This window comes from Camelus bactrianus, chromosome 13, assembly GCF_048773025.1.
Source record: "Camelus bactrianus isolate YW-2024 breed Bactrian camel chromosome 13, ASM4877302v1, whole genome shotgun sequence".
In the NCBI taxonomy this organism is placed as follows: Eukaryota; Metazoa; Chordata; class Mammalia; order Artiodactyla; family Camelidae; genus Camelus; species Camelus bactrianus.
The window spans coordinates 66,022,720-66,048,428 of record NC_133551.1 but is presented as its reverse complement, the minus strand read 5'-3'; the positions used below and the strand labels follow the sequence as shown (position 1 = coordinate 66,048,428).

The window sequence follows — 25,709 nt, the reverse complement described above, 5'->3', positions numbered from 1 at the left end:
TTTGTGGAATGCTTTTTTTAAAATCATAAATGGATGTCGAATTTTAACAAAAACTTTTTCTGCATTTATTGAGATGATCATAGGTTTTTATTCTTCAGTTTGTTAATGTGATATTTCATGTTGATTGAATTGCAAATATTGAACTATCCTTGTATCTGTAGAATAAATCTCACTCTATCATGGTGTATGATCTTTTAAATGCATTATTGAATTCGGTTTGCTAATATTTTTTTGAGGACTTTAGCATCTATGTTCATCAGTGATATTGGCCTGTAATGTGCGTGTGTGTGTGTGTGTGGTGTCTTTGTCAGGTTTTGGTATCAGGGTTATGCTGCTGGCCTCATGAATATGTTTGGAAGCATTCCCTCCTCTTCAAGTTTTTGGAATAGTTTGAAAAGCATAGGTACTAACTCTGCTTTAAATGTTTGGTAGAATTCACCTATGAAATTATCTGGTCCTGGAAATTTGACAGAGTAATTTGATGTTCATTGAATCAAATAATAAAACACCTGGGTTGATATTTTGTATGTATTTTATTTCGCAAAAATAGTGATCTGAAGGAGGGAGGGTATAGCTCAGTGGTAGAGTGCATGCTTAGCACGCACGAAGTCCTGGGTTCAATCTCCAATACATCTATTTAAATAAATAAACTAACTAACTAACTAATAAATAAATAAGCCTAATTACTCCTTAAAATAAATAAATAAATAAATAAATAAAAATTTAGAAGTAGTGATCTGCGTAATCAATATGCCTTCATAGGGTGCATTGCCAGAAGTGAGGCTGTTGAGCCAAAGGATAAATGTATGTCTAACTTTTTTTGGTGGAGGGGGAGGCAATTAGGTTTATTTATTTATTTTTAAAATGGAGTTACTTGGGATTGAACCCAGGACCTCATACATGCTAGGCGAGCATTCTGCCACTGAGCTATACCCTTCCGCAGTGCATGTCTCATTTTGGTCGATATTGCCAGTTTGCCCTCTGTGGGCATTCTACCCTCCCACCAACCACCTCTGAGAGGCCGGGTTCCCCGTGCAGCCTTGCCAAGAGAGCAGGTTGTCACTCTTCTGGATTTTTATCCATTCTGATCAGTAAAAATAGTATCTCAGTGGAGATTTAATTTACATTCCTCTTATCATGAGAGTGAGAATGTGATCAGGGCTACTGCTAGCAACTGAAGCATCTTTATGCAGAATTAGAAAAAAGTACCCCTTCCAGGATGAATTACAGAAAGGCACCACTTCTGGGTGGATGCAGAGCTTGCAGCTCCCATCCATGCTCTGTAAGCAGGGTACCTTTCTGAGATCCACACCCAGCAGCCCTGATGATAATTATTAAAGAATTGGGTGGGCTGTAGCTGGTCCAGGTAAGAACATCTCAGCAGAACCCTGGATGATGGGAGGGGAAGTAGCATCCACGTGAGGGTAGGACCAGCGACATAATTTGTGAGTCCCAGTGAGAGACAAAATGCAAGACTCCACATCATTAAGAATTCTGAGATGGCTGAGGCAGTGCATTCAACTAGGTGCAGCGCCCACTGGGACTCTGCATGGGTTGCAAGTCCAGGGAGCCAGCCCTGGGTGAGGGGACAAATGCCCTGAGAATCCAGCTGATGGCCAGCATTACACTGACCCACCTTCACCAGGCTGGCAACATACAAGAAAAATGTACCACGTGGAAGACATGAGCTATAGCTGCCCAAACATCAAGAACCACATTCCTGTTTTCCCTAACAGGCCAGCAGGAGCTGCTCTTGCCCAGGGAAGGAGAGGGTATTATTATTGTAATAATAATAAAAAATTCAGACATGCTTTACAGTGCTTTACATTCATTAACCCTTTTACTTCTCCAACAAGCCTGTGCACTTGGTTATCTCCATTTAGATGAGGGAACTAAGGTTTAGGGAAGTGATGGTGGTGGGGATTTGACTCAGCCAGTCTGACTCTAAAGTCTGTGTTTTTAACGTCTTATACTATATTGCCTTGTACTGTGAAGGAAAAGCCGAGCTGGGCCTAACTCGTAAATCTAAGTGTAACAAGTGTCGGGTTACTGATCTGAGTTCTGCTGGGCTGACTCATAAATCTAAGTTAATAAGTGTTGGTTTGCTGATTCCCTGCTCATGTTTGTTCTCGCTAGCCAGCTGGATTTTCAGAGAGGCATATCTGGCCTTGGAATGTCTGTTTGCTGCCTTCCTGCCTCTGCATTTGTGATAATGATGCTGCTAAAGCTGTTCCATGTCTCTTGGCTGAATACCCCAAGCTTGTAATTAACCCTATAAAACCTCATGCACACGTTTTGCAGGTGCTCAGAGCTTCGGAGCAGAAACCCCTCTGAGCCTGCGGCGTAATACATCTGAGTACTCCAACCCTCCGAGTGGTGCTTGTTTCTCGGCTGGCCTGTCGATTCCGTAACAGTACCAGTTTATTCTCACACTGAAAGTGCCTGGAGCAGTGCGTGCACACACATACACACACTCACATCTAGCTTGCCAAATGGATTGCTTTATTCAGAAGAGCCCACCAGAAGTGTAGCTGCTACGCTAAGCATGAAGTCTGACTTAAAAGAGCATGGAAATGGGAAAATCCCCCGCTGCCCAAGGAAGCAGAGGGAAGGGGCCAGGCATACATGCTCAGGCTTTGGGCTTCTCATTCCAGATAGACGGCTTCTGTCTGGGAAGGGAGGGACTCCTGGCTTGCCTCTAGGATGTGAAAGAGGGTTTCCTTCATTCGCCAGGAAACTTGGCTAGGGGAGGGGGGCAGGTGCTGGAAAAGGAAACTCAGCACTGAGTGGCAAGGCTTCTGGGATCAGGGGACCTTCAGCACTTGGGGGCACTCCCACTGCACAGCAGGTTACTATAGTATTGAAGCCTTTTATTATAGGTCTTCTGGTTTCTTGCAAAACAATCGGCAGCTTTTTTATCACACTGACACAGTTCTCTCCTACAGTATTCCTGTTTGTCTGAAATCACAAGAAAATAAACACAGGATGAGGGGTTTGTTAATATTTTACGGTTTCTTGTGGGAAGTCAGGGGGAGAAGCCCCCCTGTCTTCCAGGGGCTTCTAGCCTGGGAAGCATCTATGTTCCAGACATTTCTGACTGATGGGGAGACAGAATTCCTGCCCTCAGAACCCTTACCTCCAGTATGATGGGAACACCAGCAGCCATGCACTGGTATTTTGTTAAAGGCCTTCCTGTGTCTTTCTCCTTGCTAGCAGATGCATCCAGGGTGCAAAGCCCCTGGCCCCTGGGACCATGGAATGGGTCATGATTGGTGTAAACCCACCACAGTCATCCCTTTTTCCTTTGTAGTGATTTGGTTTCTGGGTAGCCTGTGACCTTGCTCTGACCAATGAGCCACACGGGAAAGTCTGCTGGGGGCTTCTGGGAAGTATTAATTTCCTCCCTCAGAGAGACATACAAAAGGAGAGCCTCTTTCGGAGAGTAAAGCCATAATGCTTGGAGCTGTAGCATGTCTTGGCATCACATTGCCAACATGGCAGAGCAGAAGGTTGGGAGAAGGCTGAGTCCTTCAAGACAAAGTTGAGAAGCTGCCCCAGCCCTGGCACTGCCCCCTTCCAGACTTCAGTTATGTGAGAGTCAGAATTTCTATGTTTGAGCCTCTTTTAGTTGGGAATCTTGTTGCTTGCCACCCAAAGCCTGCGAAAGACGCATGACCTTATGGAGAGGTCATGATGGGGAGACGTAATTTCTGATCTTTCAGGCTGTTGGGCAAGAGTCCACGCTTTCTCAAAATCCCACTCGTGGGTCTACTTCCCACTCGCTGCCTCTGCTTCACCTCCCACCCACCTTCCAATCTGCTCTAATCTGGCTTTACCCTCACCAGCTCATGGAACCAGCTCCCACTGAGGTCCTCAGTGGTCCTCCCGCCTTTAGATCCGAGGAGCCTTGTCAGCCCTCATCCTGGAGGACTCCTCTGTTAAGCTGGCTGCCATTAATCATCTCCTCCTTGCCAACTCCCTGACTTTCTTGATTTTTCTCCTCTCTCTCTGATTCTCCCTCCTCTGTCTCTTTTCTGGGCCTTTTAACATGAAATGGGTGAATATACCCACCTCTCTGCTGCCACCTCCTGAACCTGTGCCCCAGTCCAGACCCCTCCCTTGAGCTGATGAGTTCCTTCATCCGGCTGCCTGATGCACATCTCCCTGGGTGTTCTGGAAGCCTCCAAACTCAACATGCTCCCAGTAGAACTCCTCCTCCCCTCACCCACCAGGACCTCCTCAGTTACACAGCCCACACAGTTGTAGAGCCACTCAACAGCTCCCTATCACCCCAGCCAGTCAACTACCAAGCTGGGCAGATTCTATCTTAAATGTAACTTAATGTCGCTCTCCACCCCTTCCATCCTGACCACCATTGCCATAGGTCAAGCTCTTACTGTCTCATGTTCTGTCTTATGGCAACGGCCTTCTCACTGCTCCCCCCTTCCATCTGTCTTCGTCCACCCTCAGCCAGCGTGAGTCCTCTGAAATGCCAGTCTGATCATGTCACTCCTTTGCCTAAGAGCTCCCTACTGCTTTAGGACAAAATCTAAACTGAATATGGCTTTGGAGTCTTGATCTAGCCCCCTCCTATCTCTCCAGCATCATCCCTCACCGCTCCATCTTATCCTCACATTTCCCTTCAGCAGCATGGAATTATTGCCGTTCCCTTGGGTCCCTTTGACCTTGCTCTGTCCTCCCATTGTGGTGCCCCAAACCCTCCTTCGGCCTGACTTCTCACTGCCTTGAAGACTCAGCATGGAGGTCACCACTCTCAGGAAACTTCCTTGAAATTCAGGCTGTGTTCAGGGCCCTGTCCTTTTTCTTACTTCCTCCTGGAGTCTGCCATGTTTATTTTCACCTTCTTCACTTCCCACTCAACTGTGAGCATCCTGACGCAGGGACACTGTCCCTTCGTATCCATCTCTGGTGCCCGGCGCAGTGGACACTCAGTAAAATGAACAAAGGAGGCTGGGCGGGGTTGTAGGACTCTTTCTTACCACAAATGATTTGGCCCCAGAGGTAAGCAAACTTGTAACTCAGTAACATGGTGCCGCAGCCGATTGTCTTCAGACGTCTGTAGCAACAGTCATGCGCCATGCAGCACCTGTGACAAGACCACGCTATTGGGGCTGTCCCCCTGTGGCTCCAGGGAGCCTGGCGCTCTGTGGTCTTACCTCTTTGACCCTAGGCAGGGACCCAAGGATGTTGCAATAGTTTAAAGTGGAGTTTCCTCTGCTCTAGGGGAGTCCGGTCCCCAGTGTTTTTCTTGAGAACTAAAGCAGCACCCTCTCTTTGAAAGACTTTCCACCCCTTACACATTTATATGCATAAACAAAAAAAATTGGCTGCTTTTTCAGCTGGGGTTCTGTGCTGATGAGACAGCAGCATGAGGCTTACAGCTCCCAGCCCCGCTGGGGCCACAGGCGGGCAGAGGGAAGGGAGGACTGGGCGTGGCCTCACCGATCTGTTGCATCCTTGGGGGACCCTTTGCCACCCAGGCCACAGTAGCAACCATAGAAGCCATAAGTGGACACAGGTTCCTTTCCTGTCGTATACTGGATCATTTTCCGAAAACCCAGCAAGTCTCCACGGACCTGCAGCAGGCCTGGAAGGAAATCACTTGGTGTTGGGGGCTGCGGCCCTGGGTCCTCCCTCTGCTTCTCTCTGCTACTCCCCCTCCCCCTCCCTATAATGGTCCCTCTCTTCCTCCCACTGAGGGCATGACGCAGTGGGAAGGGAAGCTGGGGGATGAGGGTGCTTCCCTCCCCCTTGCAGCCAGAAGTCAGGGTCCACTCTTACCAAAGGCCATGATCACTGCCAACAGCAGGAGGGTCTTCATGTTGGGATCCTGTGTGGGAGAGATGCAGATAGCCTGGCCTAGACTCCTCTCCCAGGTGGTTCCGTTCCTAGACTCTTCCGCCCTGGCCCCTGTTCTCCTGTTCACACTCAACAACCCTGGTGAAGGAGTCCTCAAGGGAGCACACAGACAGGCTCCTCAATCCCAGGTGGGGTCCAGCGTGACTGCCTTCATCACACACAGAGTGTACAAGTAATGTGCGCACGCACGACCTCCAGGTCCTTCCCATCTTCGGTGAACGTTTCACACATTGAGACCCATTCCCCCACCCATAATGCACTAATGAGAACTCCATGCCCCTCATCAGACTTACAGTTCCTGGAAGGTTGCAACCAGATCATCCTAACAAACCAGGAGATCCCTGAGGTCCTAGGTTGTGTGTCCCTCTCTAGACATATCCAACTCGCCTCCACCCAACACTGGATTCAAAGCTTGGGAGTCTCACCCATGGAGTCCGATCCCCAGTGTTTTTCTCCAGAACTAAAGCAGCAGTCCTCTCTTTGAAAGACTTTCCCGGCCCCTTATACACCTATGTGTGCAAACACATACCTACTCACACATGTGTGCACACATGTGTATACACACACACACACTCGAGTTCATCTCCTAGAGCAGACATCCTTTGATATAATATACTCATGTGCCTACACAACACATTTGTGCACACACACTCTCTTGTACAAACCAAATCATGCCTGTGCAGGCTTGTGTTCAAGTGTGCCTACATACACATGCACATATATGCACACACACACACACACACACACAAAACATAGCCACACTTGAAGGCAGCCAAGGAGCAGGGACCGGGCATTAATTTCTGGGTATTTAGTTCTCAGAGGATGCTGGAGTTGATACTTCCAAGTGACTGCCTTGTTTATTCTGAACTCCAGTTAAATGGCTGCTCCCATTGGGAGCTTGGGAGTTGGGCTGGGAGGGGAAGGGAGCAGGGGTATGGCCAGTAGGGGAACTCAGAGTTCGGCACACCTGTGCCCCTAAACAATCCTCTTTTCTTCCTCGCATCAGCTGGCAGGACAGAGCTGAGGATGGAAAAACTTTGTGCCATTAGCAGATGCCAGAATTTTAGATTACTTTCTATGGGCCTCTTGGGCCTCTCTCCCGAGTGAATAAATTCCCAGAACTGGGTCTGGGGATGGCCAGCAGTCACCTCCCTGCAACCACTTCCAGGAGAGGGCAGGGGCCATCAGCGGGTCACAAACGACTGCCCTTTCTTCTGCTAAATGTGACATTCAGTAACAAGAAAAAGGGCATTTAGTGTTATTCATTCATTCAATCAATCAGTCTTTCCCAGGTAGCACATACTAAGCCTCTGCAAAGGGCCAGGACCCACGTCAGCCTCTCAGGAGGTGATGAGGACTTGTCCTGCCCCAGGGACCCCAGGGACTGCAGCACAGAAAGACATACAATGGGGCAGACGGTCCCTTCCCACTGACTTGGATCAGCGCCTCCACTGCCTTTTCTTGTTCCTCTTTATCTCGCTCCCCTTCTGGAAAAAGCCAGAGACCGTCCTGGAGACTCCCCCACAAGTTCTGCTTCCGCCTCATCCCCAGTCCTCACCTGTTTGGAGACGGAGCTGACCAAGGCTCCTGGGGTCTACTGCTCTTTCTTCTTCAGCCTCAGGGACACAGTGACTCCAGCTTTCATTTCTAAGACATGTGTTTTATCCTGGCCCATCAACACTAAGAATTTAGCTTCCACGGCCTTACCACTCCCCAACACCAGTCCCCTCAGAAGCAAGCGAGGCAGAGGATGTGATCCTTATCACCATTCTGTCTGCTCCCCACACTCTCCAGGTAACTGGGCCCCGGAAATAGCCTGGCCAGCAAAATGTGAGCATCCGTGCTGAGGGCCACTGCCAGGCTGAAACTAAGTAAAAACTCCATGCAATGCCCTCGTCTTTCTCTGCCCCTCGTGCTGGAAGCAGAAGACGGAAACAGCTTGGATCCCTGAGTCACAGCATGGAGGAGAGTGTCCTGGAGAGTCCCGCAGAGCCTCAGCGGTCTTGGTGTAAGCAAGAAATACAATGTGGTTGTGTTAAATCACTGATGTTGTGTGTCGATCTCAGCCTACCAATAACCAGTGTTGTGGCTGAACCAGCCCCTTATGGTTCTTGTGTTTGCAAGATGCCCTGCAGCAACAACCATTAGAAAACTTTGACAAAAACAAAGGTTTACTACTTACAGGACCTGGAAATGACAATACACACCTGGGTCCACATAGCGAGGTCGCGGGGAGAGAGAGAGCCTGAGATCGTGGGCCTGGGGTTCTGCTTTTATTGGCTTCCAGGCAGAGAGGGGGGAGGCAGGGAGTGGCTAGGGTTTTGTGTACTCACTCTTTATTGATGAATTTAAAACAGAAGAGCAGGAATTAAAAGCAGCAAGAAGAGAACAAACAGATGGCTTCATGGTAGAATTAACCAAAATTTCGAAAACAAAGGAGCCTCAGTGAGAGGAGGCGGCTTGGTTCTTTATGTACTTGTGTGGCTGTTACGTGTTTATTCAAGATAGCCTTTAGAGTGGGTACGTCGGCAATCCATCAAAGGCTAGCAGGCACTAATCAAAGGTTGGCAGGCACTTACATTAGAAAGAAAATGAACAAACCCCCTAAATAGCTGTCAGGGTTTACACTACAATAATCTAATCTATACTAACAGCCATCCAGGCAGCTTTCATCTTGAAGATACAATTTCCTTGAAGTGCTCAGCTTGTGCTTTGGGTTGAATTGTGTCCCCCACCAAATTCCTATGTTGAAGTCCTAACTTCCAGTTAAGACCTCAGAATGTGACTTTATTTGGAAACCGGGTCTTTGTGTGAGTGAGGAGTTCAGATAAGGGTATTAGGGTGGGCCTTAACTGACAACATGACTGATGTCTTTATAAAAAGGGGAGATCTTGGCATAGAGATACACACACATCTTCACTGGGAGAATTCCATGTGAAGAAGAAGGTGGAGACGGAGGGGGTGTTTCTATAAGCCAAAGAAGGCTGAAGATGGTGGGGAAACCCCTACAGCCAGGGGAGAGGCATGGAACAGACTCTTCTCATAGCCCTCAGAAGGAGCCAACCACACTGGCATCTTGATGTTAGACTTCTGGCCTCCAGAACTGTGAGACCATACATTTCTACCATTTAAGCTGCTCAATTTGTGGTACCTTGTACCTGGTACAAATTCTTAGCAAATTAATCCAGCCTCCAGAGATCTCTGTGCGTCTCTGTAGTGTGGGACTTGTGAACAAAGAATGTCACCAGCTATATCAGTAAACAGAAGACATTGCAGCCATCAAGCCATCACCCCTGCAGCCACCCACTATGGTACACCCTGAGGGGATTCGAGATGGAGAAATACAGGATACTGGCCCTCCATAGTGAAGGTGCATATCGAAGGAATAGTTTCCTTAAGCCCAGACTCTTGTATCTTCCCCTACAGAGAAAAGCACTAAATTCATTAACTTGAGATGTCTGCGTTCTCTTTAATTAGCAGTCATCTTTTGATGTTTGACCACCTTTTTGTTTTGTTTTGGTTTTGGTTTTTTGCAAAAACTCCTATAGATGTTGTCCCCTCCCTTACCTTTCCAGGACAGTCCCACAGAGCTATTTCAGAGGCTGTGTCCCAGGCTTAAGTCCTCAGTAATGCCTCAGATAAAATCTCATTTTCAACTTTTAGGTTCTGCATTTTTTTTTTTCAGTTGCTGAGATTCCTGCTCTCATGTCCATTTGTTTTAGGCCTAAATGAAGGTTCAGAGGCGATGGGCTAGATGTTGACCTTTTTTAAAGGCCTCGGCTTTTGGAACACTGTCATTTCTAGGACAGGCAAACTGCCACCCCCTCTGTGTATCCTGGTGGCATCCAGGCCCCAGTGCCCAAGGACTCTGGTGATGTCACACACTGCCTCTCCTTTTTCCATCTTTTCAGAATTTCCCACAAGAATTCAAAGTCCGTGATTTGGCTCCTTGTCCAACCTTCTTCATCAAGGATGAATTTAAGCACTTAGAGTGTGTCAGTGAACAAAACAAAAATTCTACTCTTGTGGGGCTTGCATTTTAGTGGACTGAGACAGACAATAAACAAAAGACACAATAAATAAATGATTTACAGTTGACCCTTGAACAACATGAGCCATCAGAAATCCGTGTGTAACTTTGCAGTGGGCCCTGGTATCCATGGCTCTGCAGAAATAGATCCCACCAATCTGCGATTGTGTAGCACTGTAGTGTATACTTATTTTGAAAAATCCATGTATAAATGGAACTGCACAGTTTGAACCTGTGTTGTTTTCAAGGGTCAACACCTTGACCCTTGAATGGTGATAAAGCCAAGGGGAAAGAGGCAATAGAGATGGATAAGGGAAGCAGGAGTGTGTCTGGAGGAAGAGTGGACTGGTATTTTCCGTTGGATGGATGTCCTCAAACCAAATGTTCTTTGAGCACAGTCAGCACTCAGAAAACTTTTCTTCAGTTATTAATAATTAAAAGAGTCAGCCTATTACCAGTGTTGTTTTCAATGTCAGGATTATGGTTGAAAATGTTTCTGTGTTCTCTGTTTCATAACATTTCCTTGGTGAGGAAAAATGACTCATTACTCTTCTTTTTAAAAAAAAAAAACCTTCTAATTTTGAAATATTTGTATAGGAAAGTTGTGTAAGAAATAATAAATGATAATTACTATATATATATAAATAGCTTAAAAAACAAATTTCTTCTGTATAGCACAGGGAACTATATTCAATATCTTGTAATAACCTTTAATGAAAAAGAATATGAAAATGAATATATGTATATATATATGCATGATTATGACATTATCCATTACACCAGAAACGGACACATTGTGATTGACTATACGTCAATTAAAATAATAATAATAAACAGAAACGTCAATGAAATAGAGTTAGGTGACCAGAAGGGGGAGCTCTCACACCCTGTGAGAATAGCCGAACCCAATGGGAGAAGAAAGACTCTTTCCCGGTGAGGGCTCAGCCAACGAAAAGCCATGGACTCTGTAGCCTATAGCCCTCCCAACTTCCTTTTCCCCTCTATAAAAGAGTTCTTCTTCCCTTCCTGTGGAGGGACTTGCACGTGGCTCATTATGGTTGCAAACCCTAAATTGCCATTTTCTTCTGAATCCAAATAAACCTGTCATTGCTAGAAAAATATCTGGTAAATATCTAGATATTTGTTTCAGTTCAACAGTTGCAAAAATAGTACCCTCCCATCTATTGAATGTTAACATTCTACATGGTATGATTATAGAAACCAGGAAATGAACATTATTAATGAATCTACAGACCTTATTTGAATGTCACCTGTTTTCCTACTAAAGTCTTTTTTCCGATTCAGGATCCCATACTGCATGCAGTTTTCACATCTTCTTTGTCTCCTCTGGTCTGTGACAGCTCCTTAGTCTTTCTTTGCTTTTTGTGACCTTGAGACTTCTGAAGAGCTCTGCTCAGGTTTTTGTAGAATGCCCCTCAGTTTGGATTTGTCTGATATTTTCTCATGATCAGACTGAAGTTATGCATTTTTGGCAAGAATATCACAGAAATGATATTGCACCCTTCTCGGGAAATCTTATCTATGGTACATGATAGTGCTAGATCTCATTGCTATTGACATTCATTTTGATCACTTGATTAAGGTGGTGTCTGCCACGTTTCTCCACTGGAAAGTTACTATTTTGTCTTTTATAATTAGTAAGTATCTTGGGGGGAATTACTTTGAGACCAATTTTCCTAATCTTTTACTGACTAATTTTAGCATGAATACATGGTTTTTGCTGGCAACAATTTAATAATTGGTGTTTTTTAGTTCCCTCATTCCTTCTACATTAAGAATTTGAATTCTACTCTAGGTCAGGGTTTTTCCTTACATTTATTTATTCAGTTATTTATATCAGTCTGTATTCATTATTTTCATCTATGGATTAATACCACCATTATTTATTTTCTTGCTCAAATTGTTCCATCTTGGCCATGGAGAGCACCTTCAAGTTGACACCTATATCCTTTTGGCATGCCCTCATCATTTTTATTTTCTTAGCATTCCTTTCTGGCCCCACAAGGTGTTCCAAACTTATATTTTATCTTTCCAAGCCCTGGAATGGAATCAGTCATTTCTCCAAGAAGCCCTGGTTCTTTTCTTTAATCTTTCTCTCTTTCTCTCTCTCTCTTTCTCTTTCTTCCTTCCTCCCTCCCTCCCTGCCTCCCTCCCTCCCTGCCTCCCTCCCTCCCTGCCTCCTTTCCTCCCTCCCTCCCTCCCTCCCTCCCTCCCTTTCTTTCTTTCTTTCTTTCTTTCTTTCTTTCTTTCTTTCTTTCTTTCTTTCTTTCTTTCTTTCTTTCTTTCCTTTCTTCCTTCCTTCCTTCCTTCCTTCCTTCCTTCCTTCCTTCCTTCCTTCCTTCTTTTCTCCCCCCTCCTTTCCTTTCTTCCTTCCTCCCTTCCTTCTTCTCTCTCTTTCTTTCCTTTTTTTTTTTGATAACAGTATTTAGAAACAAAGATCTGGGAGCTTTAGATGCTCACTGCTAGTGGGATGTCTCTGCTTCTGGGCCTTCTCAGCAAAGTTGAGAAATCTCACACACACACACAATGAGTTTATACTGATGCCTCCAATTCCGATCCAACACTACAGGGTTCATTCTAACCTTCCGTTTTTCCCTATCTAGAACTCTTTTCTCGACTAGGAATAGACTTACTGTATGACCCAGGAATCCCACTCCTGGGCTTGTATCCAGAAGGAACGCTACTCCAGGATGACACCTGCACCCCAATGTACATAGCAGCACTATTTACAATAGTCAAGACATGGAAACAGCCTAAATGTCCATCAACAGATGACTGGATAAAGAAGATGTGGTATATTTATACAATAGAATACTATTCAGCGATAGAAACCGACAACATCACGCCATTTGCAGCAACATGGATGTTTCTGGAGAATGTCATTCTAAGTGAAGTAAGCCAGAAAGAGAAAGAAAAATATCATATGAGATTGCTAATATGTGGAATCTAAAACAAACAAACAAACAAAGAATCAAAGCATAAATACAAAACAGAAACAGACTCATAGACACAGAATACAAACTTGTGGTTGCTAAGGGGGCGGAGGGTGGGAAGGGATAGACTGGGATTTCAAAATTGTAGAATAGATAGACGAGATTATACTGTATAGCACAGGGAAATATACACAAAATCTTATGGTAGCTCACAGAGAAAAAAAATGTGACAATGAGTGTGTATATGTCCATGTATGACTGAAAAATTGTGCTGAACACTGGAATTTGACACAACATTGTAAAATGATTATAAATCAATAAAAAATGTTTAAAAACAAACAAAACAACAACAACAAAAGAACTCTTTTCTCTAACTGAAGCTTCGTTATTAACAACATATTTACTTATTTGTTCAATTCTAGGACAAATAAGGTAGTTTCCAAATTGCAAACCCTAGACTCTGGGAGAAAAAAGTTTTATTAAAACTTTAGTAAATATTTTCTCCCAGTCTGTCCTGTCTTCCCATTCTTTTGACTGTGTCTTTTGCAATACAGAAGTTTTCAATTTAACAAAGTCCAGTATACTTAAAAGGTCATTACCAAACCCAAGGCTGTCTAGATTTTCTCCCATTTTATCTTCCAAAAGTTTTACAATTTTGTGTTTTGCCTTTAGGTCTATGGTCCACTTTGAGTTAATTTTTGTGAAGCATGGAAGGTCTGTATGTAGATTCTCTGTTTTATTTTCCTTTTCTTCTTCTTCTTCTTCTTCTTTTTTTTTTTTTTTTTGCATGTGGAAGTCAAATTGTTCTAGCACCGTTTGTTGAAAAGACTATTCTCTCTCTCGAGTTGCACTGCTCCTTTGTCAAAGAGCAATTGATTATATTTGTGTGCATCTATTTCTGAGCTCGTGATTCTATTCCACTGATTTATTCTATTCTTTCGGCAATGCTATATTGTCTTGATTGTTCTAGATTTATAGTAAGTCTTGAAGTCAAGTGGAGTCAGTCCTCCAACTTTGTTCTTCTCCCTCAATATTGTGTTGGCTATTCTGGTGGATTTTTTTTGCCTCTCCACAAAAACTTTAGAATCAGTTTGTCAATATCCTCAAAATAACTTGCTGGGATTTTTATTGGGATTGCATTGAATCTGTAGATCAAGTTAGGAAGAACTGACAGCAATATTGAGACTTTCTATCAATGAACATGGACATCTCTATTTATTTAATTATTTGATTTCTTCCATCAGAGTTTTGTAGTTTTCCTTATGTAAGTCTTGAACATATTTTGTAAGAGTTATATCTCAGTATTTCATTTTTTTTAGTGCTAATGTAAATGATATTATTTTTAACTTCAAGTTCCAATTATTCATTGCTAATATATAGGGAAAGCAATTGACTTTTTATTGAGTATGATTGATTTACTATATTAATTTTAGGTGTGTAGCATAGTGATTCAATATTTTTATAGATTATACTCTATTAAAAGTTATTACAAGATAATGGCTGTAAGCCCCTGGAAAAGCAATTGACTTTTGTATATATTAACCTTGTATCCTGAAATCTTGCTGTACTTATCGGTTCCACTTTTTTTGTTTTTTGTATTTTTTGCTATTATTGATTCTTTAGGATTTTTCTACATAGACAATCATGTCACCTGTGGAAAAAGATAGTTTTATTTCTTCCTTCCCAATCAGTATACTTTTCTCTTATTACTGCCTTAGCTAGGACTTCCATTATGATGTAGAAAATGAATGGTGAGAGGGGATATTTTTGTCTTGTTCCTGATCTCGGTGGGAAAGCATCTGGTTTTTCATCATTAAGTATGACTTTAGCTGTAGATTTTTTGGTAGATGTTCTTTATCAGTCTGAGGAAGTCCCCTTCTCTTTCTAGTTTTCTGAGAGTTTTATCTCTATGAATGAGTGCTGGATTTTGTCAAATGCCCTCTGCATCTATTGTTACGATCATGTGGTTTTTCTTCTTTAACCTGTTGATATGATGGAACACATTAATTGATTTTGAAATATTGAAAAAACCTTGCATACCTGGAATAAATCCCAGTTGATTGTGTAGTATAGTTTATTTATTTATTTTTTAATACATTATTGGATTTGCTTTGCTTTTTTTTTTTTTTTTTGGAGATTTTTATATCTATGTTTATGATAGATGTTGGTCTATAGTTTTCCTTTCTTGTAATGTTTTGGTCTATTTGGTATCAGAATAATATTGGCCTCATAGAATGTGTTAGGGAATTTCTTAAGGAGATTTCTGGAAGACCTGTAGAAAATTGGTATAATTTTTCCCTTAAATATTTGGCATTCACCAGTATAATCACCTGGGCCTAGTGGTTTTTGTTTTGGAAGGCTATTAATTATTGATTCAATTTCTTTGATAAATACTGACTTATTCAAATGATCTATGTCTTCTTGCTTGAGCTTTGGTAGACTGTGTTTTTCAAGGAATTGGTCCATTCCACCTCGTCTAGCAAATTTGTGAGCATAGAGTTGTTCATAATATTTCTTTATTATCTCTTTAACGACCATGGGATCAGTAGTAATAGCCCCTCTTCCCCTCTTTCTTCTAAGATTTGTGTTTGTATATTGATTTTTTTTTTAGATGCCTGGCTAGAGGTTATTGATTTTATTAATCTTTTCAAAGAGCCAGCTTTTGGTTTCATTGCTTTTCTCTATTGATTTCCTGATTTTAGTTTCTTTAATTTCTCTAATTTTTAGTATTTCTTTTCTTTTGCTAACTTTGGGTTTCATTTGCTTTTCTTTTTCTATTTCCAAAGATGGAATCTTAGACTATTGATTTTAGATCTTTCTGCTTTTCTGATGTAGGCATTCAGTGTTATAAATTCCCCCCAAACACTGCTTTCACTTTATTCCACAGATTTTGATAAGTTGTGTTTTAATTTTCATTTAGCTCAAAAATATCTTTTAATTTCTCCTTCTTTGATCCATATGTTAATTGGAGCCATGTTGTTTAATCACCGAGTATTTTGAGGTTTTCCAGCTATCTTTCTGTTCATTTCTAGTTTAATTTTGCTGTGGGAATCTAAATTGGTGCAACCAGTATGGAAAACAGTATGGAGATTCCTCAAAAAACTAAAAATAGACTTACCATATGATCCAGCAATCATATTCTTGGGCATATATTTGGAGAAGACCCTATTTTGAAAAGATACATGCACCCCAATGTTCATAGAAGCATTATTTACAATAGCCAAGATGTGGAAACAACCTAAATGTCCATCAACAGATGACTGGATAAAAAAGTTGTGGTATATATATACATGGTATATATATGTGTATGGTATATTGTATATATAATGTGATATATATATATATGAGAATATTACTCAGCCATTAAAAAGAATGAAAAATGCCATTTGCTGCAACATGGATGGACCTGGAGATTGTCATTTTAAGTGAAGTAAGCCAGAAAGAGAAAGAAAAATACCAGATGATATCACTTACATGTGGAATCTTAAAAAATAAAAGTCACAAATGAACTTATTTACAAACATAAACAGACTCACAGACACAGAAAACAAACTTATGTTTCTAGGGGGAAGGGGGTGAAGGGATAAAATAGGAGTTCACAATTTGTAGATACTAACTACTATATACAAAATAAATAAACACCAAGGTCCTACTGTAGAGCATAGGGAACTATATTCAATATCTTGTAATAGCCTATAATGAAAAAGAATAGGAAAATGAATATATATGTATATATATATAACTGAATCACTATGCTGTACACCAGAAACTAACACAATATTGTAAATTGATTATACTTCAATTTAAAAAAAAGATTCCATGTGTTTTAAGATTCTGCCTATCAGAAAGATATATTTGTTTGAGATCTGAATTCAGAACTGAGTGAATGGGAAAAGGGGCAGGATGTAAGGCATCAATTTACAGTGTTGTAGTGGAGGCATGATTCTGGTCATGGAAGCTGTGATGACAGCTTCACAATTTGATGAGCAACTTCCTGTTGTGGCAGAAGCAGCAGCTCCCTTGGCAAGCTAGTTCTGTGATGTGACAGTGGGAGTCTTTTTGGGAGACTCAACTTGCTTTTCCAGCACTTTTCCCCTCAGTGATTCTGTAGGACGCACTGCCCTTCTGTAAAGAGTTTTCTTCTAAATAAGGCAGACCTCCAATCCCGAGTGGAGCCCTAGGGGTAGTTTGTTGGGGCCATTCTAGGTAGAGGAAGCTGTAAGTTTTATGACTTGTGTACAGAAGGAAGAGGAGGGAGTGCGTTTTTGGAGGAAGACAGAAGACCCATCGGACAAAGTGCAGATAGTAAAATGAAGGTGGAGAGGTCAGAGGGGGCCAGGTTACTGCAGGCCTTCTGACCTTCTTGGGTCAGCCAATGGCACTTTGAAGCTATGTTATAAAAGATGGAATTATTGACCTACCTTTATCTTCAATCAATTTAGTATTTCCAAGAAAGAGAGATAGTACAGGGGCAAGTTTAAGCTAGATGTGAAGGGAAACTCATTTTGGAGATGGTTTTAAGACCCAGAGGCAGCCAGAGGCTAGTGCTGGAATGATCTCTAGAAAGAGGGCAAGAGTCCATTTAGGAGCTGAATAAAAGCAAGCCTTTCATTGGAGCAGGGGCTGGACTTGATGACCCTTCATGGACCACACAACTTGGTGATTCCTTAACTCCTTTCTGGGTTGGCTGCATCTCTCCATTGCTCAGACTTCTCTCTGGAATTTGATCTAGGGACACAGATCAAATTACCTCATCTTACCCAGAGAACATGTTTCATTCTGTTTTCCACTTTAAAAACTTGGCATTCAGCATGGCCATCTCACATCTGCTCCACCTGGCCTGCCTGGTGCACTCATGTCATAAATCTCTCAGCACAACTGCAAATGTGGGGTTCTCCTTCCTCCTGAAATGAGTAGGGCCTAAAGGAATGCTGCTTTCCATATATCTTAGTCAAAGAGCATCTCCTAGGGATAAGCCACCTCCCTTCCTTTCCTCAACCATAAGCCAGCCCACTGCTTTTTTTTTTTTATAAGGTATTGCAAATCTTTGGATATTAGTATTTACATATCCAATCTGCCCACCAAACAAGGAGCTCTTCGAAGTCTGAGAGCTCTCCAAGCATAGAGCTGTGTCTCTCCCTGCAGACTGAGAACTCCTTGGGAATGTGGAATGGTCCTTCCTATCAGACATGAAACTCCCTGCATCTCCTAGTCCTGTATCTCCCTGTGTCATGCTCCAAGGAGGTGTAGGAAGCTCGTCCCCTCGGTTCAAACCACGTGGAGAGTGCCAGGACACCAGAGGTGAGCAGAGAAGCCCTATGCAGAGGAAAAGCTCTGTCAGCATCAGGGGGACCAAGCTGAGTACCCCCGCCTCTCTTGTGCTAAAAACTCAGAGGGGACTTGCTATGGGCTGACAAGGTGAGATGGTAAGCTGCTGTGATCTCACCCCCCTACACATAGCGCGGGGCCTGTTGAATTCGGCTCCATAATATGTGTCGAGTGAGTGAATGAGTGAATGAAGGGTAAATTTGTAGGTACAGAGGACCCAACACCAGGTAGGAGGGCAACAAGGTTAATTCTAGGCCCCACCCCTGAGGGAGGCTCTGTGCTAACTGTCAAGATGCTTGTCTGGGTCATAATTGGCTCACAACTGGGCAAAACTGTGGTCTAAAAAGTTTCTAGAGACCCAGGACCTGCAGCTGAGTTGGTCCAAGAAATGTTCAGGAAAATGCCTGCTCATGGCTTTTTGAAGAGTTTGTGTTTGGTTTAAATCAAGAGTTTGATTTCCCCACAGCAAATAAATGCTCTGGTTTGTGCTGGCTACTTATATAGTCATTTCCTTAGTTGACTTTCTGAATCTACTCAATTGTAGCAAAATCTTCTTTGGCTCCAGGATGGAGCCAGGAACTTCTCCAGCCAGATCTCCCTGAGGCCATCCGAGGTCAGTGGAAACTAGTCAGGGGTGTGGGGAAGAGGGGTTCTATCTGTGATCGGTGTCCTGGGGTCTTCCCAGGAGAGGCCACTTGCTCTGGGACTGGATTCCTCTTGGCTTTGAGTTGTGAAGTCAGGCATGTGGAAGGCCAGAGCCTCGTATGACTACTGCTCAGTGGACCAAAGTTGGGACGAGCGTGGTGGTGGTGGTGGGGGGTGATCATGGCGGGGTGGGGGCGGGTAGTGAGGCGGTGGGGCAGGGGAGAGGGTGCCATTGGAAACTTGAAACTTTGCCCTGGAAAAGGAAGAGTCAGGTTCTTATTTGGAATGAATGTACTCAGAATAAAAGGAAGGAATGCAGAGTTAGAAAGACCCTTAACTAGAATGGAGCTCAACCATACATTTTACAGGTGAGGGTTAGAACATTTAGGGGCAGAACTTTGCAGTGCACCGCGGCTGTCTAGAGGCATGAAGAGGTATAACATAACCACCTCCCTCTCATCATGTTTGCCATCTGGCTTAAAGTCTCTCCTTCAAGTCAGTAGCATGTTCTTACTAGTCCCAAAACAGCCACTGTCCAGGCGACCCCAGCAGTGACCTTCACAGCCTCCAGAAGGAGACATGCAGCTTGACTTGTACAAACACAAGTATCTGGTGGCTCTGTTGGCTGTCATGGAACTTTTGCTGAGTTTCACTCAGATATGTGAACTTCCAATCTCAGCTGACTCATTTGTTGAAGTAAGGAGTTCCAGTGCCTTTGGAAACAGACACTGAACATGATTCAAAAAGAAAGGGCAGTGAAAATAGCCCTTTAAAGATGGATGAAAAAAGTAACCACAAAAAACCCTGAGTAATCTTGTCATGAAATTCAATATTTCTTCCCCTTCTGTTTAGAAACCAGATTACAGAGGGCAAAGACTTCTGGTCTTGTTTATTTGTCTGTTTGCATGTCCTGCTACTCAAAGTATGGACCACAGGCCTGCAGTATTAGAATTACCAGAGAGTTTGTAGGTAAAAATCTCCAGCCTTACCCAAGACCTATGGATCAAAACCTGTACCTTAAAAAGATCGCTGAGTGATTTATAGGCACCATAAGGTTTGAGAAGCATTGCCCAAGAGCGTGAAAACCAGTCCAACACAAACAGGCTCTGAGCAAAGAAAGAAAACACAATCTTTGCCATGCTTGCTTTGTAATCAAATACGTAAAGTTATCATCAATCATCGTGGAAATGCAAATCAAAACTTCAAGGAGATACCATCTCACACCTGTCAGAATAGTTATCGACAAAAAAAGACAACAAATAACAAGTGTTGATAAGGATGATAAGTGTTGAGAAAAGGGAACCTTCCGGCACTGTTGGCGGGAATGTAAATTGGTGCAGCCAAGCAGTGCGAAGGTTCCTCAAAAAATAAAAATGGAACTACCATATGATCCAGGAGTTTCACTTCTGGCTATTTACCAAAAGAAAATAAAAATACTAATTCAAAAATATATAGGCACCCCAAGGTTTATCACAGCATTACTTACAATAGGCAAGATGTGGAAACACCCTAAATGTCTATCAACAAATGACTGGATAAAGAAGTTGTGAGATACACACACACACACACACACACACATACACACACACACACACAATGGAATAATACTCAGCCATAAAAATGAAATAATGCCATTTTCAGCAACCTGGATGGATCTAGAGGATATTATGCTAAGTGAAATAAATCAGACAGAGAAAGACAAATATTCTATGATCTCACTTATATGGGGAAAGTAAAAAACAAACCACATGAAGATAAACTCATAGATACAGAGAACAAATGAGTGGTTGCCAGAGGGGAAGGGTTGAGGGGTTGGATGAAATGGGTGAAAGGATTTAAGAGGTACAAACCTCCAGTTATAACATAAATAAGCCACGGAGATGTAATATACAGCATAAGGAAAATGGTCAGTAATACCGTAATAACTTTGTATGGGGACAGATGTTACCAGACCTATCGTGGTGATCGTATCATAATGGATATAGATGTCAAATCTCTATGTAGTACACCTGACACTAACATAATATGGTATGTCAAGTATATTTTAATTTTAAAAACAATATATGTAACCATGTAAAAGCACTTATTGCAACAATAGTTCTTTTTAAGTTAATAGACTTGTTTTTTGGAACAGTTTTAGATTTACAGAATTGTACAGGATTTCCATAGACCTCCTCCCAGTCTGAACACAGACGTAGTTTCCCCTGCTGTTAACATTCTGCATGAATGTGGTACATCTGCTGCAATGAATGAATCAGCATTGATTTATTATTAACTAAAGTCCATAGTCTGCATTAAGGCTGAGTCTTTGTGTTGTAGATGCTATGGGGTTTGACAAATGGTAATGTCACGTATCTACCATCACCGGTGTTTTACAGAATAGTTTCACTGCCGTAAATGTCCCCTGTGTTTCACCTACTCATATGCTCTTTCCATCCCAAACTCTTGGCAACCACTGATCTTCTTACTGTCTCTATAGTTTTATCTATTCCAGAATGTCACATAGTGGGCATCATTTAATATGTAGACTTTTCAGATTGGTTTCTTTCACTTAGTAATCTACCTTTAATGTTCCTCTATGTTTTTTTGTGACTTGATACTTTATGTCTTTTGTTGCTGAATAATACCCCACTGTATGGTTAATTCACCATTTGTTTATCCACTTACCTACTGAAGGACATCTTGTTGTTTCCTTTTTTTTTTTTTTTTTTTTTTTTGGCGATTGTGAATAAAGCTGCTACAAACATTCATGTACAGTTTTTTGTTTTTTTTTTTTTTTTTTTTGTGGGCGTAAGTTTTCAATTCTACTGAGTAAATATCTAGGAGTGCAATTGCTGGATGGTATGGTAAGATGATGTTTAGTTTTGTAAGAAACAGCCAAACTATCTTCCAAAGTGGCTGTACCATTTTGCATTCCCACAAGTGATGGATGTAAGTTCTTGTTGCTCCACATCCTCCCATCCTCGATGTTGTCAGTTTTTTGGATTTTAGCCTTTCTAACTGTGTGTAGTAGTTGTTATAATTTGCAATTTCCTAATGACATAATAAGCATCTTTCATATGCTTATTTGCCATTTGTGTGTCTTCTCTGTGAGCTCTCTACTCAGATCTTTTGCCCACTTTGTAACTGGATCGCTCCCTTATTGTTGACTTTCAGGAGTTCTTTGTACATTTTGGATACAAGTCCTTTATCAGATCTGTGTTTTGCAAGCATTTACTCCTAGTCTGTGTCTTTCACAGAGCAGAAGTTTTTTTTTGTTTTTAAAAAATTCCCACTTAAGAGTTCTTTCCCATTTCCGCATTCAGTGGTGTCATATTGGTAGCTTGAAATTAGCCATTGGGTATATTTACCCCAGAAGTTGGCAAACTCTATAAGTCAAGGTTCCCCACCCACCCTTCACTACATTGGTTGTAAAACATTTGGCAGCCTACCACTGCCTCCTGCTAACCTTCAACTGAATCATCTCAGCTGGTCTATTACTGATAGTGATAGAAATGAAAGTAAAAATCATTTACTGATGATTTTTTTACATACCAGGGAAGTTTTTTATTTTGTATATGAATGTCAAATACTGGTATTTTCTTTTTCTTTTTATTTAATTGCTCTTATTTTTCACATTTTCCCCACTCACTTAGGAGATATGGTTATAGACCTTTTTCTTTTTTTAAGTCTGAGTAGGAATTCCTAAATAATACAAATAGTTTTCTCTCAATTATGACCATGTTATTTATTTATAAATGACTGATATTTATGATTAGACAAAATCCTGACTATGGATAGAATTTCTTCACAAATTATCTGAGAAAGAAAAAGCAAGCTCATATCTGAAATTAATAATTGTACATGATTTAACTGAACCAATTCAATAAAGAAGATTAGAAGCTTTTATAATTTCAGACAACTGATTTTTTGAAAATATATAAATCATTCAAAGCATAAGTAATAATTACATTTTGTGCATTTTTCAGAACCAAATGCAATCTGACATGACAATAACCTCCTATTTTGTTTTATTGTGTTCTTAGTAAGGTAACTGCCATACAGTAGGCACTCAATAAATACATGAAATAATGAACTGATTAAAGTCAAAAATAAGACAGAGATACCTGCTATCACACCTGGAATTCAATATCTTATCAGATGTCTTAGACAATGGAATAAGACAACAAAAATAAATGGGTGTAAAATTTAGGAAAATGAGACAAAATTGTCATTTGCAGACACAATGATTTTCTTTGTAGAAAATCCAAAGAGACAATTACCATTATAAACTAACAGAATTTGTCAAAGTTATTAAATATAAGAACACACAAGAACCTAAGTCATCACCATATGTCCCAATAATCAATTAGAAAATGTAATGGTTAAAAAGAAAATGCCATTCACAATAAGAACAAAAAATATGGGATTTCTAGGGAAAAAGTCTAAAAGATATATGTGAAAACATTTTTGAAGAAAAATCATAAAGATATAATTGAAGAACATTGAAGAAGACCTAAATAAATACAGCATAAGATCATGTCTTTTTCACAGTTGGCAAGACTATCATCAAATCACCTATAAAATTCAATGAAATTTCAGTAAAAATCCCCGTGGGAGCTGTCATTGAAGAACTGATTCTAAATTTCATATGGAGGAGTAAGGGTTTAAGAATAATTTCTAAAGAAAAAGGAGGAAGAAGAGGAACTTTCTTAATATATGTAAAGACTTAGAAAGTCATAGTCATCGGGCTGAGTGATATTAGGTCAAGGGTAGACAAACTGATCAAAGTAAAATGAAGAAATCCCCCAAATAGATCTAAGCATAAGTGGAAACTTAGGTGATAGAAAGAGTGTTAAAATCAGAGGGGAAAGACTGGACTGTTCAACAAAAGGTGTTGAGATAACTGACCTTCCCTATGGAGACACGAAATTAAATTCTCACCTCCCTACCAGACATATGAAGTGTTTGTGTCAAAAATGTTTAACCTCATCACCATGAGGCTACGATCAGGCAAATTCAAATTGAGGAGGGTTCTGTGAAATCACTGGCCTGATTTCGAAAATGTCAATGTCATAAAAACCAGCAAACAAAAAAGACTAAGGAATGTTCTAGATTAAAGGTGACAGAAGAGGCACAACCAACTGCAACCAATGCCTGATTCTTGTCTGGATTCTGGATTGGAAAAAAAGCAAACAAACTGGACATAAAGGGCATTACTAGGACAAGAGGGGAAAATTGGATATTAGACATTGTTACTATATACTAGATAATAACATTCTATGAATGTTAACTCTCTTGAGTGTCATAATTTTATGAAGCTATGTAGGAGAATGTTTTGTCTTTAGGTGATAGATGTTGAATTATTTAGGACGAAGTGTCTGCAACTGACCCTCAAATGTGTGAGAGAAAAGTAAAGCAATGAAAGCAAAATGTCAACAATTGGTGCACTGAAGCGTTTATGGGTGTTAATTGCATGAATCTTATAACTTTTCTGTAGATTACAAATTTTTCAAAATAAAAATTTGGGGAAAAATGTGGATACCCTATGATGCAATATTGCCCCTATCAATATATATCTTAAAATAAGTTAGTTATATAGGGATCAGTATGGATAGAGTGAAAAAAAGCAAGTTTCGAGATGTTATGTTTCACTATCATTCCATTCCTGTAGAAACAAAAAGAAGGAAATAATGTTATATATTGTTTATGGACACACATCAGTCTCATAATCTGGTAACCGAGGGGCAGAGGAGGAAGGCTGGAAATAGGGCAGGAGAGGGGACAAAGAGGAATTTAATCTTTAAGGCTTTAATTCTTAAAAAAAAAAATCTGAAACAAAAGCAAAAGCCAATATGGTCAAGAACTAAAAGAAAGAGCTAAAAAGTTATTCTTAATCATGGTTATGTTAAATATTCTTCATAGATTAGGAATCATTCTGAAAGTGTTTACCTTTGGTGGATTATGGAAAAAGTTCACTTTTAACTTCATACATTTCTGGATTGCTTTTGAAGACTTTTATTTCCCTGCACTGCTCATGAGGAAAAAAAGACTTAATATCTGTATTGTGCTCCGGATTATATCAGTGAAGCTAGGGGCTGCCAATCTGAATAAACAGAGTCCTTCTAAGCTCACGGGAGGCTCTGGTTAGCTGTGTGACCCTGGCCAGGTTCCTGGACCCCCGTCTGGATAGGATTTTCCCCCATAGAGTTAATGTCTGTATTAGGCGGGATAAATCATGTGTTGCACTTAGCATAGTGTCTGGTGCCCAGTAAGCACCCCACAGATGTTAATTCCAGCATTATTGTCGTGGCAGCTGAGTTGTTATTAGTCCCCAGCCCTTGCTGGCTGGGCGGGGCGGCCCTCTCCTTGCTGCTGCTCTGGGCCCATCTGTCCCTGCAGTCCTGCCATTTTTGGTTGCAAGTGCTGCCTCCACCATTGAACTCTGAGCTCTTTGAGAGCAAGGACCTCCCCCGGCACTGCCCCCTGCATTATTCATCTTTCTGTCTGCCTCTCAGCCCAGCAGCTGTCACACAATAGGTGTTCAGGAAATCACTTCTGAATGAATGACAGAGTCGCATTTCTGGCCACTGGCCCCGACTCTCAGAACTCACTGCATTTGCTTCCCTGGCAGCTCCAATACCTCGCACTTGGACGGCTTTCCACCCGCCCTGTCTTCTGGGCATCCCATCCCCAGGCGCTGCGCTCAGACTCCTGCCTCTGTCAAGACTGAGGACCCAGGCGCTAAAACAGTCAAGATACTCAGCAGACTGTCAGGGCCTTAAGAAAGTTCTGGGCTTAGGGCCGAGGGGAGGGTGAGCACTCCAGGCTGAGGGGATTAGCGAAGCCCGAGAAGCCAGATAAGGCTGTGACCTGGATAATTCAGGTCTCAA

At 41.6% G+C, this 25,709-nt stretch overlaps 1 protein-coding gene across 1 annotated transcript; it reads right to left on the bottom strand.

Moving 5' to 3' along the window:
- Positions 1-2,481: 2,481 nt before the first annotated feature.
- On the bottom strand, positions 2,482-8,189 carry PLA2G2A (phospholipase A2 group IIA). Its single transcript, XM_010957438.3, has 5 exons — positions 8,088-8,189; positions 5,803-5,851; positions 5,464-5,608; positions 5,001-5,107; positions 2,482-2,958 (listed from the first exon to the last, which is right to left on the bottom strand). Exons 1-5 carry the CDS (start codon positions 8,097-8,099, stop codon positions 2,816-2,818), a joined length of 456 nt encoding a protein of 151 aa, XP_010955740.2. The 5' UTR covers positions 8,100-8,189; the 3' UTR covers positions 2,482-2,815.
- Positions 8,190-25,709: the final 17,520 nt, after the last annotated feature.

Bases quoted from the DNA above. Each gene is read 5' to 3' on its own strand.
- PLA2G2A (XM_010957438.3), bottom strand. The intron at 5,609-5,802 runs GTAAGAGTGGAC...ATTTCCTTCCAG, and splicing joins GGCAGTGATCATGGCCTTTG to GCCTGCTGCAGGTCCGTGGA. The intron at 5,108-5,463 runs GTGAGGCCACGC...GTCTTGTCACAG, and splicing joins CCCAAGGATGCAACAGATCG to GTGCTGCATGGCGCATGACT.